This window comes from Lemur catta, chromosome 17, assembly GCF_020740605.2.
Source record: "Lemur catta isolate mLemCat1 chromosome 17, mLemCat1.pri, whole genome shotgun sequence".
NCBI classification, from domain to species: domain Eukaryota; kingdom Metazoa; phylum Chordata; class Mammalia; order Primates; family Lemuridae; genus Lemur; species Lemur catta.
In genome coordinates, this window is record NC_059144.1 from 32,799,295 (window position 1) to 32,814,262 (window position 14,968).

Consider the following 14,968-nt stretch of genomic DNA (forward strand, 5'->3'; position numbering starts at 1 on the left):
TCTTTGTCCTTTTCCATCTGCTTCATTCTGTGGGGATAAAATACTTGTGTTTAATCAGAACAACTGGAACGCATTGAGGAAGGGATGGACCAAATCAATAAGGACATGAAAGAAGCAGAAAAGAATTTGACGGACCTAGGAAAATTCTGCGGGCTTTGTGTGTGTCCCTGTAACAAGTAGGTGCTGCCTGCCTGCCTGAAGCTTTGGTTTCCCAAGGCCCATCTCCAAGCCTTGACAAGCTCATTCCTGCCAGGCTCAGAGACAGGATGAGCATGTGGCATGCAGAACAGATCAATACCGTCTCCGATGCATTCATCTCATAGCATAGATGATATTAGTGGAAGTTACTGTTGATGCATTAAAAATCAGGCATACTACAGTGAAAGCTTCACTGTCAGCAATTTTTATTGATGAACGTTTCAACATTTTCCAGAAAGTGTACCTTGAGACAGAGACTAGTCTCAAGAAAGAGGCATCCCAGGGAACTTTATTTTCCCCAACTAAAATTGCAGATTTAGAAAAAGGCTGCGGGTAAGTTTGGAAGAGGAGAAACACATATAGCAGGGTTTGATTTTTCAGAAGTGAAGGAGACAGGTAAATTGGCCCAAGCAAGCATTCTGTAAGTTAGAGAGTATGACAGAGATTCTCCCTCTCTACTGCTCGCTAGTTGCAAATTGGGTCACAAGGTGCTGCTGCTGCACCCAACACAGAGGTGATGAGCTCTTCCGGCGAGAAGTGCTCAAACTTTACCCAAATTGTACCCATCCCCCTCCAATTCTTCTCCTTGGAAGAGCTACCCGTACACTGGCTGAAATGTTGAAATGTGTAGATTTTGCATGCACGACATCACAAAACATTCAACTGTTCTAAAGGTTCTGCAACGCTTCTTTTGGAATGTAGCAGAAATGTGACATGTGGTTATAAAGGTTTGCAACAGAAGGAACCTAAAACTGAGGGTTCTGGAAGATAGTCTTATTTGACTAGCAGTGAAAAAAAAATGCATGAGTGGACTGTCCAACATGCATTTGGAAAATTAAACTCGTCACCCGATCTCCCTCACCCCTCCCACTTCCCCCCTTTAAAAGAAGCCTTTTTCCTAAAAGCTCTCCTGATCCTAGCTTTTAGAATAGAAATTGATGTCATTTTTAGCAGATTATATGACCATTCACATCCTTTAAACTTTGAGGCTGATTTAAAATATCCTACTTCCTGTTTAGGAGGGGGAGGGGCTCAATTTGCAAATAAATTAAAATCTTTTATTTTTTAAAGAATGATCTACAGTAAAGCCTGATTAACTGGAATCTAGCCAATGAGAACTGTGTACTTTTGCTCTCTTCCACTTTTAGCAAGAAGAAACAAACAAAAAAAAAAGGGAAAAATAATCACATTGGAGAGTTAAAATATTTTTTCTAACAGGGCAATCTAGGTAGTTTGCATTAGCTCACTCAGACTTCATTCTTCTACAACTTCCACATCTATGAGGATCAAACAATAAGAATTGCTCTTCAGAGGAAAGGCCATCAGACACATAAGTACAAACCATAACCAAGGAAAGATTCAATTACGTCTATACCCTAAGTCACTCAGGCAGGAAAGTAGCCCTAGAGTCTAATAAAGTATTCACCAATCGCCCTTGAAACAAAATTTCCCCCCATGGCCCACTGTTCATTAAGAAAGTCATATAATGTACCAAAAAAAAAATTACTGCTGAGCATTCCAGTTAGTCAAGATTTGACTGTATATCTTTTCCAGTGGCAACTTGACCACAGGCAAGATTTCCATCCGTTTTGGGATGAATTCCAACAGATACATTTTCCCCCCTTCATCAACTGTGTGTCAAGAAAGGGGGGAGGCAGGGGCCCCTGGGATGGATTCTAACATTCTGATGAAATGATGGCCCCTATGAATTCCACATATCAGTGGTCACTAAATCCTTAATGAGCATGAGACCCTTAACAGAGCTTCAAAGCTTGACCGAAGTGTGTTCCCTATTTTGTGTAAATAATGCTTTGAAAACCATGTGTCACAACGCAGTGGCTGGTGGTGCCCTGGACTATCTCGGCATGTTTCCAAGGATTATGGTAGATGTACAGCAGTGATGTGAGTCTATGTGCAGCATTGTGGGTGCAGTGGTTTGCCTTCTTTCAGAAACGCATATTTCCCACTCCTTTGACTTTGCCAAAGATGGAATACCAGACATTTTACATAGCAGAAAACATCACAAAGTCCATATAACTTCTTTTAATCCCAGAAGGGAGGGGATGGGGAGTTGGAAAAAAACAAAGCCAGACTCTAAACTCTGTTAAAATCAGTTCGGGGATCTTGTCTCATTGAATGGGCCCATGGCCCTTTGGTGCAGTAAATTCTGACTGCTCTAAGGCCTGTGGCATTGTGCACTAGATTGTGGGAGTTGCTGAAATTCAATTGGTACAATTTTCCAAATTGTCTCCAGGGTTGCTTGGTCCCCAATTTGCAATTATTAGAGCCAGTTTTAATAGATGGCTGTGGTCCTCTGTTGAAAGAAAAAAAAAGTTAAATTCTGGTATCTTGTAATAGAAAATGTGAAAATGGGACCAAAGGATGTCTCTTGTTTTTGGACTAAAAAGCATGTGGTTTCTACTATGCAAAGAACCTAAAAACATCTTTGATTGCCTTTAATTACAACACCCACCAAAATATGCTGCACATGTTTCTATTGGGCACAATAGGTATGCCTGGATTTTAAGTTTTACTCCAAGGCAGCTCAGTGAATTACAGCCCATGGAGACTACACCAGTTCCAAACCACTCTCCTCCTGTCACAACCCCAGGATAGTTTGAAGTAGGATTTCGTAAGCACTCTCCACCCTACCCTCAGCCCAACAAAGAAGCTACTGAACCTGCGTTTCAAATCCTCCTGAAGGCTATTACTGTCCTGCTAGTGCCTTTTTCGAGAATGGTCAACTTCTGGAGTAGTTTGGCTTAAATGAGAATGCTTCACTTTCTACTCATGCCTGTAGCTGGTGCATGAAGAAGAGATAGAGGGGTTTCCCTTTTTGGTGCTAGATGGCTTGTTCTCTCTTCTATTTTCCTGCATTCATTTCACTATGCTTCTTTTACTTTTTGTCTCTGTGGACAAAGGTTTGTACATCAACTCTGGATGTATGGTGACTGTTTGGAAGTACCGATATATTATCTAATTCAAATCACTCTAGAGGCAACTGAAAGACCACCACTCTTGGCCAACCACCAATCCTTTATGTCCTTCATATACAGTTGTAAATGTTACTTTCATACATGTGTTGGAAAAAAAATATTAAACAGGGATCTTTGCATGGTGATGTGTAAAAACTTGGTTGAGTATGTTTTTCTTAATGACAGTGTGTTACTGTGGTGTGATGTACCACACTCTACTTGGCAGTCTTGTTTTGTGTCTGTCTGCCAGTATGTTTTTCTGTGTGTGTGTTTTGTGTCTCAAAATACAACCACGTCACTGAAATAGAACTGAATGTCCTCCAGCTACCTTAATCCTCGTCTTAAATCCAAATGAAATCACAGAACAAACTAAAACAAGAACACCCTTGTAGGCAAAGATTGCAGTCTTGACAATTGCAATAGACTCGATTGGAAATGAAAATGTTGAGTAGCTGAGGCATGGTGGTGGCCAACTGTTTGGGTCTGGATTATGATATATCGGTATTCTCTAATGCCTCAACTTAAATCTCATTCGCTTGGTTAGATTCTTTGCTTGAGGAAATGACGATTGTTGTGAGCTTACTGCTCCACCCCCGTGCCTTGTCACTCACCCTCTTTTTTGCATAGGCTTAAATCAAGTGATGCTTACAAAAAAGCCTGGGGCAATAATCAGGACGGCGTGGTAGCCAGCCAGCCTGCTCGTGTAGTGGATGAACGGGAGCAGATGGCCATCAGTGGTGGTTTCATCCGCAGGTGAGCCTCATGTAGTACGCACTGTAGCAGTTTTCTATTGTAGACTAACAAAACACCCCACACCTGAGTGGTTCTTAAAACAATCACCATTTTATTGCTCTTGAATCTACAAGTTGGCTGGGCAATTCTCCCAAGAGCCTTTCCTGAGCTAACCCATGGGACTACACACATCTGGAGACCAGAAGATCCAAGATGGCCTCACTCACTTACCTGGTGGTTGGCTGGGGCTGTCGGTGGGGCACCCCATTCTCGTCCATGTGGCCTCCCCAGCAGGAGAGCCCAGGCTTCTTACATGGTGGTAGCAGCATTCCAAGGGGGCAAGATGCAATGCAAAAGCACTTATCAAACCTTTGCTTGTGTCATGTTTGCCACAGTTTCATTAGACAAAGCAAGTTACATGACCGCATCCAGATTTAATGTGGCGGTAAACAGGCATCTTGTTCCATGAGTTTAATTAAACAGAGCTTATTAAAGAGACTGTTTACAGAGGTGTGAGCAGGGTAAAAAAACAAGTTATGGTGAAGCACTTTTGGACTATCTATAGCAGGAAGCTGTTATCACATAGTCCTGAAGAGACCAGAGAGGGACCCAGCAATAGTTATGGCTGTGGGTAGAGAAATGCAGCCACTGCCAAAGCTAGCAGGGAGTGAATAATGGAAATAAATGCCCTAACCCCTTACTCTTCCTGCCCTTCAATTTCATTCACCATTAGCCAAAGCGCCTTCGAAGCCCGAGGGTAAGAGAAGCTGGGTGATACAGTTTTGGAGGTTAGCCTCTCAGGGCACAGAGCAAAGACAGTTAGATATGAATAGAATTATAGTGAACATAGAGAATAATGAGCTTCTTACTAATCCTTTCTTTTGAGATCTAGAAGCAAAAAACAACTTAAATATCTATTTTAAAAATCTCAAATTACAAGATCAGCCAATTCAGAACTCAGCTCTCTATCTGCTCCCAGGGAAACTACACCAAGAGTTCTCAAGCCCATCTGCACATTAAAATCACCTGGGGAGATTTACTTTTTTTAATACTAGTGCTTGGGCCCAATCCACACCAATTCAATCAGAATCTCTTGATGTGGTACATAAGCATCTGTAGCCCATTAAGCTCCGCAGGTGATTCTGATATGCAATCAGGGCCGAGAACCATCGAACTAGAAATATATCTTAGCTGTTGATGCTCATTTAAATAATCTTCTTCCCTACATGAGAAAGCTAGGAAGTTCCCCTTTAATTTTTGAATTTTGTCTGGCCTGGGCTGCTTAAAAACAAAATGTTGGCCGGGCGCGGTGGCTCACGCCTGTAATCCTAGCACTCTGGGAGGCCGAGGCGGGTGGATTGTTTGAGCTCAGGAGTTCAAGACCAGCCTGAGCAAGAACGAGACCCTGTCTCTACTAAAAATAGAAAGAAATTATCTGGCCAACTAAAATATATATATAGAAAAAATTAGCCAGGCATGGTGGCACATGCCTGTAGTCCCAGCTACTCAGGAGGCTGAGGCAGTAGGATCATTTAAGCCCAGGAGTTTGAGGTTGCTGTGAGCTAGGCAGACGCCATGGCACTCACTCTAGCCCGGGCAACAAAGCGAGACTCTATCTCAAAAAAAAATAATAATAATAATGTAATGGGCCAGTCTACATTGGGGATTATCATGGGGGAAGGATTTTAACCCTTCTGAACATTTTTAAGCCCATCATCATATGTACTGGGAAAATTCTGGAATAAGTACCTGCTGTTTGTAATAAAGTACATCCTTCACTTTCAAGTTGGACTGTGCAAAAATGGCAAGTTGGTAAGGTGCTTTGTGAGCCAACTTTTTCCTCCTCACTCCTTCCCTACTGAAACTGAAACAATAATCTTTTATCCCAGTTTTCTACTCTAAAATCACTCACTCGCAATGCCACTGAAAAACCCATGGCATTAAGGCATGAGAAAATAAAAATCATCTTGAGCAAGTAGCTCCCTTTGGAGTTCTTGGAAGCAAGCAGCATTAAGTGGTAAACTGTACTCACCATGGCTCTTCCCACTGCTGTTGGTCCCAAATGGGAAAAGAGTTGAACAGAGAGACTCTGACTTAGCACAAGAAGTTTTTCGTTAATTCTCGAGTCTTGGAGATTGTGGTTGGTGTTTCAGAAAGAAAAATACAGTTTCTATCTAGTTCCCTCTTCACTCTCTGACCTAGAGTCCTGCCAACTAAAATGACTTCATCCTTAAATAATAAAAATTAGGATAAACATACAAAGAGGAAAATGATGTGCTGGCAGAAGTGAGAAAAGTAGATAATCTATTTGCTATACCTTCCTTAAAAACAGAAATTCAAGGGTTCAAAATGCAATTTAAAAAATTACTTTCTGGCCGGGCACGGTGGCTCACGCCTGTAATCCTAGCACTCTGGGAGGCCGAGGCGGGCGGATCGTTGGAGCTCAGCAGTTCGAGACCAGCCTGAGCAAGAGCGAGACCCCATCTCTACTAAAAATAGAAAGAAATTATATGGACAGCTAAAAATACATATAGAATAAAATTAGCCGGGCATCGTGGTGCATGCCTGTAGTCCCAGCTACTCGGGAGGCTGAGGCAGAAGGATCGCTTGAGCTCAGGAGTTTGAGGTTGCTGTGAGCTAGGCTGATGCCACAGCACTCACTCTATCCCGGGCAACAGAGTGAGACTCTGTCTCAAAAAAAAAAAAAAATTACTTTCTAATATACAAAAGCTAAAATATGTTCTTGTATTAGATGGAGGTTAAAGACAGATAAAAATTGATACCTAGAAGACTACAGATTTCCCCTACACTTTTGGTCCTTGGTATTCAATTTTTTCCCCACCCTCTGTCTTCTAAAAATTGCTCTTTGGCTCCCAGGGTAACAAATGATGCCCGAGAAAATGAAATGGATGAAAACCTGGAGCAGGTGAGCGGCATCATTGGGAACCTCCGTCACATGGCCCTGGATATGGGCAATGAGATCGATACACAGAACCGCCAGATTGACAGGATCATGGAGAAGGTAAGCACGTGGCAGTCAGCAAGTTGTACTGCTCCTCAGTTCTTCTGAAATGGGCATCAGGTGGCCACCAGGAAGCGTGAAAGGCATAATAAGATTCCTCAAAATATGGCCTTGGATTCAGGCACACTGATAGCTGGAAATGTTGCCCGTAAGTTTCCAAGACAAAAAAACACAGCATGCAGCAACAGAACTGGAGTGAAGATAAGGAAGGCTCCTCTATGCCAGGCATTGTGCTAGGTAGGCACTATGGGATATACACAAATGAGAAAGGCACCGTTCCTCCTGCCAAGAAGTTCACAGCCTATGGGAGGCAGATGAATTTACTGTCCCACAAAACTATGATTCACTAAGAGATCCATAGGAAAAAAAATGTTAATTTAAATAAGAAAAATTTCAAGGGGCAGGAGTTGGGAAAATCTTAGAAAAAGCTGAATTTGAGCTGAGTCTTGGAGGATGTTCAGTAGTTTGTCAAGTGGAGATGGTGAAGGAATGGAATCAGAAAATGGGGGAATGAATAGTCAGTTTAGCTGGAAGGTAAATATGAGCTTTGTTTTTGTAATGCCAAAGCTTTAATGATAGCTCAAAAAGACTCAGCTCCATTTCTGTTGGTGACAGTTCACATCCCCAGATCTCAAAATAGGAAACTCACATCTGATGAAATTGAGTTCACACAGGGACACCAGACTTGGCTCCAAGGGTCATAGAAAGACTGAGGAGAGTAGATGGGAAGAGGTGGGTTTGGGGACTTAAAATTAGATGAGAACAGAAAGAAACACTGGAAAGTTCCTACAAAGAGATTTAGGACACCAAAATCTGAAGTTCTACACCACAGAAATCTGACATAATTTTTCCTTGTGTTCCCCTTTCCACAATCAGTAAAGTCTTGAATATTGATTGCCAAAAAGGAGAAATAGACACGTTGTAGGTTTAATGATAATTGTACATCTATAATCTACTCTATTTGGCTAATTTTATGTTGTGTGTTTATTCCCTGGGAGATATTGAAGTTCTTAGTCTGAGATCTTGAATTTCTAATTCATTTTACTTTGGTAAGCATAGGAGGATACTTCTGAGATTTCTTAAATCATTAGGCTAAATAGTAATTTTTTGGTACACAGACAGTCTCCAATGACTCAAAGAAGGATTGAGTAGACAGACATAAGGGAAACACTTTGCCCTATTGTGTTGTATGTGCTCCATGTTAAAAATATCTGATTGTGTAATATTTTGTCTGGTCAGTATTGAGTTACACAAATATCAGTGTTGGTTGGTCAAATATTTGTGCTTTGCTTACTTTTGCAAGTTATAACATGCTCATCATTGTTAAGAAGCCTTTGGTATGATAAAGCTTTTAAAGCTGTGTAAGTCAATAGATTTTAAAATAATACTGAGAGATTCAAAAAGCACTGGAGCCAACACAAGCTGACCTAACCCATTATGGCCCATAAAAATGAACTAAGAAATAATTGCTGAACTGCCTTCCAACAGGAAAATGATTTGAGAAAACAGGAAGTATTCATTTTCTATTAATGGAACAAATTTACTGGAAGATGCAGGTAGATAATGCATCAAAGCCAATTAGGAAGGAGGAGAGCTTCTCCTTCCAGAAGGAGAGGTTTTACTAATAGAGGGGTCAAACACTTATTGATAGAGTTGGGCCTTAAGCAAAAAAAAAAAAAAAAAAAACAAGTGTTCCTGGAAAGGCAAGTGGCATCTTGACTCTGCCACTTTGCGCAATTTCTAGTTCTCATCTTTAGACTCAATATACTACAAAGGCAAAGACGTATGCAGCTACAAGGTTTAATCAGAGCCAGGCAAGTGGATGGGAAATAGTTTTTCCAGGTTGTATCATTCCTTCAGTGCTGAATCATTTAAGAAGTGAGGGAGGGGTCTTGTTGCTTTTGAATAGTTAGTTTATTCCTGTTAACACTTTAGCCCTTTTTTAAATTAAAATCATAATCTGCACATGACTTAGATAGAGTCTATTTCAACTGAGCATTTCCCCCAAATGATCATGTTACATGAACTGCACACTTAGTAATAAACTTCCACCTTCTCATGGGAGTTATCATTTCTGATAACAGGAAACAGTGTGAAAAATCTCCTGCATATCTAAGATGTAATTACAATCACACTGTAGGGATAAGGAGCGTCTGTGAGTTTCTCCCATATTCTTTCATGACCCCAACAGCGACCTTCACCCAGCTCCATCAGTCATGATCTTTTCTCAACCCTTGGATTGATGGTGAAGTTTTGGAAGTCCAAAACAATGAGATTTTCAATACATCCCCATGAACTGTCAAGAAATTACTTTGTCTATTTAAAAACCTGATTTCTGCTTAAGGGTGTTTATATATACAATTTTCTAAGGTTAAAAACATACAATTATTTCAGGAAACTACTAAACTGGAGGCAAGTTTATATCAGATGGTTTATGGGAACTGTTGCTAAGGAAATAACTTAGTGATGTTCAAACTTTGCTTTAAGTGCCACTTTGCTTCAGTGGCAGATGTCAGGCACACATTGAAATACAGTGAGGCTGACACTTAGCAGTTCTCAAATTCTTCTACCAATGAGGAAACACAACATTTGAGAACTAAGGCCGTGGGTTCTAACAGGGTTTTGCCGTTCACCAGCTCTTGTGACCTGGTTGCTTCACCTGAAAGATAGTAAGAGAACACTTCAAACCTGGTATCAGAACAGAGTGGAAGTCTGAGCTGGGGCCTAAAAGTTGCCTGCCATGATCTGAAGTTGAGATTGCCAGAGTGTTCAGAAGGCTCAGCAGCAACTTCTAACCTATTCCTGGCTCTCCAGTGGTCATCCTGGCTTCTACTCAAGGACAAACGTAGAGCATATGTTGGGTGTGCCAACGAATCTAGGATTCTCTAAATAGAAATATGAAAACTGGAACAGAATAGACTTCAAAAGTAAAGTCCTAGAGCTTATAAATAGGGTAAACACCAAGGCATTCTCCAAATACCAGGAAGACATCTAAAAGGAGATTCAGGATTTTTTTTTTATAAAAGGCACTACTTCTTTTATATAATATAATAAAGATGCAGTATGCTTTGTATCAGATATGGTATGGGCTGGAATTTTCATGTGCTCCAGAAAGAATTTAGGTGGAAATCACAGATGCTCACTGAACACAAGTCTGTTCCAGTTCTTTCCAGATCCTTTGAGGAAATCCAAAGAATAACCTTATGCTCTATTTCACATATTTCCTTGTGACACCAATGTGAAGGTTTATCAGTGCATTCTTATACAAGAGATCTTAGAATGTTTGCCTTCAGAAATGCCATCTATCTTTAAATGGATTATTTTTCTCATTTGAGTTTTTCCAAGAGTTCAGTCTGGAAACATAGCATAATTCAATCGACAGGAACATTTCCCATTGCTCTGAGTCTGTAATTTTCCTTTGCCCTAAAGTGTCATTATTTCTGATATGATTTGTAGTTGGAAAGGGATGCTTTAGGAGCTAAGTAAAATTGGAGAGATTATTCATTTTCCAAATAAAAAAACCTAAGGTCAAAAATATGAATCTATAGTTCAAAACAAAATCAAAGAAAATCAATGCTCTATCTTATGATATAAATACTTGTTTTGAAAGACAACTCTCAATTATCCAAACAGATGGCAGAGAACCATTGCCAGATAATTTAGAGTTACAAATAATCTAGAAATATGTTTATTTTAACTTTGCAAATTTCTATTTGAATATGGATATCTCTAATGTCCTGGAAATCCACCGTGTGAACTGAATTAAGATGACCCAACTTGGTAGAGATTGGAAAGCACCAATAGGTGCAAAATCAGTAATCATGGAGTGATACTGGTTGATAGAAAATCAGTTGGGTTTCCCTACACTGCCTGGCAGCTTCCTTCCCTCTTTCCAGGCTATAGAAGGATGGACAATGTTACCAGTCAGGATAGGACAGAAGGATAGCTTCAACAGAATTGTTGTCTTCACCTGTCCTTGCTAATTCATTTCTCAGTGCTGATGAGAATCATTAATTTTCTGGGGTTTACAGGTCTATCTCCATAGCAGCTCTGGGTTTCATGCTGCATATACAGCAAAATGTAACCCAAGTAGTAAAGAAATCAACGAAGAAACTAAAGTGAGCAAAGTACAAAATCATGGTAAATGTGCCCCTGTTAAAGACAAGCCAGTTATCAAACTCATAGAAGTGAGTCTTCAGAAATATGGCTTAAAAATTATTAAGCATCCAGAAAGCAAGCCACGTTTTCACACCATAATAATTACAAGATAAGATATGTTGAGCACTTTATTTTTGCAAAGTATCATTTTAATCACATTATATGTATACACTCGTTTAATCCTCATAGCAAAACTAAGTAGTAGGGTGATTACCAGGATGGATTCTGACTCCAGGCTGTTTGCATTTGGACTCTGGCTTCCCCATTTATTTATATTAAGACTTTAGACAAATTGCCCAAATCCTCTCTGCCTGGTTTTCCTTCAAAATGGGGGCTAATAATACCCTCTTCATAGTTGTTGTCAGTCTTGATCTTGTCAAAGTTGAAGGAGTGGAACACAGTACGGTTGGCCCTTGCACAACATGAGGGTTGGGGGGCCAATCTCCATGTGGTTGAAAATTGCATATAACATTGACTCCCCTAAAACTTAACTACTATTGACCTTACCAATAATATAAACAGTCAATGAACACATATTTTGTATTTTTTACAAATTATATACTGTATTGTTACAACAAAGTAAGCTAGAGAAAAGAAAATGTTATTAAGAAAATAAGGAAGAGAAAATACATTTACAATACTGTACTATATCAATATTATAAGTTCATGTCACCTGTTTACAAGATGAATCCTCTATCTGAAATGGCAGGCAACCTCAGTCTATGATACATATTAGTCTAGGGTACATATCAAGCAATTCAACTTTTTCTTGCAATGTCATGATTTTTCTCTGCTTCTTGGGAGAACTTCCAGCACCACTGGTGGCAATTCATTTTGGACCCATGGTGTTATTCAAGGTTTATAGTACTGCACTAAACACAATGAAAAATACATGAGAACAGAGAAAGATCACATTTTACTGTGATATGCAATTTACTAGAGAGACAAACTGCTCATGGGAGGGGATGATGAGCGTCACGTGACTCATAACACTTGCATTCACCACAACAGCAACAGGCTATGAAATTATTACAGGAGTACAGTATGGACTGCAGTCAATTTTATGCTGATATGATTTAAATCTGCATCTTTACATTTGTCTACATTTCTCTTGACTGAGAGTAGTGCCATGAATGATCTGTGTTTGTATTGTAAGTTTTGACAAATTTTGTATAATAGATTTATATAATAAAATCTATTATACTCTTTTATAATAAATCTATGTATATTTTATGGTAGCAAATGATGGACTAGACTAGTATCTATATATATTTTATGCATTCATGATACACTTTTTTCTTAATTTTTCCAATATTTACAGACTATGCATTCATCTGCAAGTTCTTTCAAATTGTCATAAATCTTCAAAAAACTTTCAATATATTTACTGAAAAATATCCATGTATAAGTAGACCCATGCAGTTCGAATTCATATTGTTCAAGGGTCAACTGTACATGCTCATACTCATTAGAAATATTCTTTATTATCCCCAGGTAATAGATAAGAAAGCTGAGGCCCCAAGAAGTAATTTGCTCAAAGTGACTCTGCTAATAAGTTAGCCATGATTTGAATCCAACTGTATAAGTGGCAGTAATTCAACTCAGTCCAACAGATGTGAATGCCTACCATAGAAGTCACTGAGTGTCAGTCTAGGGTAGGAAGATAAATGATATAAACCTATCCTCAAAAGGATGCTCGTTGGTGGGGAAAACAGATAAAAACTAAAATCAAGCTTCTATGGTCATGTCCAAGTGCAGCCACAGCAATAGTTCTAGGAACACAAAAGAAAGGGTCAGTTCTGACTGGGGAAATTTCAAGTGGTTTCACTCAAGAGGAACCATTTGACCTGGATCCAGAAGGATGAATGGATCCTTATGGGATAACCTGAGTTCTGTTTTCTTTCTCCTTTTTCTAGGCTGATTCCAACAAAACCAGAATTGATGAGGCCAACCAACGTGCAACAAAGATGCTGGGAAGTGGTTAAGTGTACTCAGCTATGTTCTCTCCCAAATGCTGTCGGGCAAGATAGCTCCTTCACGCTTTTCTCATTGTATTACCTAGTAGGTCTGCACACACAAACACATCAGTCCAACCCCATCGTGAATGTTGTCCTGTGTCGTCTGTCAGCTTCCTGACGATACTATGTGTCTTTTGTTCTCTCTAGATCTCTTTTTTTCCAAAGGTTGTATATAGTGGTCATTTGGTGGCTCTAACTCCCTACGTAAGATGTCTTGAGTTTCATTTTTCCTTTTCTCTCCTCAGTGGCATTTGCTGAATGACAGTTTAGGAATGCTTAATGTGCTGTTGATTCTTTCAATACACAGTATTGTTCTTGTAAAACTGTGACATTCCACAGAGCTACTGCCATGGTCCTTTCTTTGAGTGTCAGGCTCTGAATCTCTCAAAATGTGCTGTCTTTGGTTCCTCATGGCTGTTATCTGTCTTTATGATTTCATGATTAGACAATGTGGAATTACATAACAGGCAATGCACTAAAAGTGATGTGATTTATGCATTTATGCATGAGAACTAAATAGATTTTTTAGATTCCTACTTAAACAAAAACTTTCCACGACAGTAGCATACTGATGAGAAAACACACACACAACAACAGCAACAACAAAGCATGCTCAGTATTGAGACACTGTCAAGATTATTAAGTTATACCAGCAAAACTGCAGTAGTGTCACTTTCTTTCTGTCCATATATAGACTTATAATCATCCTTTTTTAAAAAAAGAATTTTAAAAAAAGATGGATTTGACACACTCGCCATTTAATCATTTCCAGCAAAATATATGTTTAGCTGAAAACTATGTCAAATGGATGTAATATAGGGTTTGTTTGCTGCTTTTGAAGGCTGTGTTTTGGAGAAAGCAATCTTGCTGTGAAACTGTGGAGATGTAAATTTTATAAGGCTGACTCTTATTAATCACCATTTCCCGTGTGGTTTGTTATCAGTACAATTCTTTGTTGCTTAATCTAGAGCTATGCACACCAAATTGCTGAGATGTTTAGTAGCTGATAAAGAAACCTTTTAAAAATAATATAAATGAATGAAATATAGATAAACTGTGAGATAAATATCATTATAGCATGTAATATTAAATTCCTCCTGTCTCCTCTGTTGGTTTGTGAAGTGATTGACATTTTGTAGCTAGTTTAAAATTATTAAAAATGATAGACCCCAGATATCTGCTTTAATTTCTGCGTGGACCCGTCTGATTTTGCACTCACACCAGAAGAAGCCTGGGCTACTCTGTCCTGTTGCTCCTAAGAAGCCAGTTCTGTGCACTGAGGACAGTGTGTAGAAAAACCAAAGATGCCCCTTTTAAACATAATTCCAATGGCAACTGACAACTTGGCTTGGTTTTCATAATCTGTTCTAGAAATACTTATGTGTAAATTCAGTGTTGGCTGGGGGAGAAAATGTAGTTTTCTAGCAGACATAGGAAAAAAAAAGTCCATAGGAAACAAAATCTGTGGTACTCAGACTTGGCCCTACTTAGATTCAGGTATATATGGTATCAGTCAACTCTCATCTCCCTTCCTCTCCCCAAAATCCCCACCAACCAAATCTGAGCCCTCCTCTACCACCACCACCACTGCCCTCACATTCTTTTAACAGCTTTATTGGCTCACCATAAAATTCACCCATTTAAACATATGATTCAATGTTTTTTTTAATATATGCAAAGAGTTGTACAATCTAATTTTAGAACATCTTTATCACCCCAAAAAGAAACGCCATACTTATTAGCAGTCACTCCCATCGCACTTCTCCCAGCCCTAGGCACCAACTATTATAATTTACTGGTTTACTAGTTGTATCTATAGATTTACCTATTCTGAACATTTCATATAATTGGAGGCATACAATGTG

The 14,968-nt window shown here is 39.3% G+C and overlaps 1 protein-coding gene across 2 annotated transcripts in view; it reads left to right on the forward strand.

Annotated features, from left to right (window-relative positions):
* SNAP25 (synaptosome associated protein 25) overlaps positions 1–14,275 on the forward strand; it is a 28,924-nt gene extending 14,649 nt beyond the window's left edge. Inside the window, exons 4-7 of one of the 2 annotated variants that reach the window (XM_045528907.1) lie at positions 59–176; positions 3,801–3,926; positions 6,783–6,927; positions 13,002–14,275. In XM_045528907.1, the coding sequence (XP_045384863.1) occupies positions 59–176; positions 3,801–3,926; positions 6,783–6,927; positions 13,002–13,070 (458 nt within the window). In that variant the 3' untranslated portion in view covers positions 13,071–14,275. The remainder of the gene's footprint in view (positions 1–58; positions 177–3,800; positions 3,927–6,782; positions 6,928–13,001) is intronic. The other variant, XM_045528908.1, reaches the window with a different exon arrangement.
* The last annotated feature ends 693 nt before the right edge of the window (positions 14,276–14,968 follow it).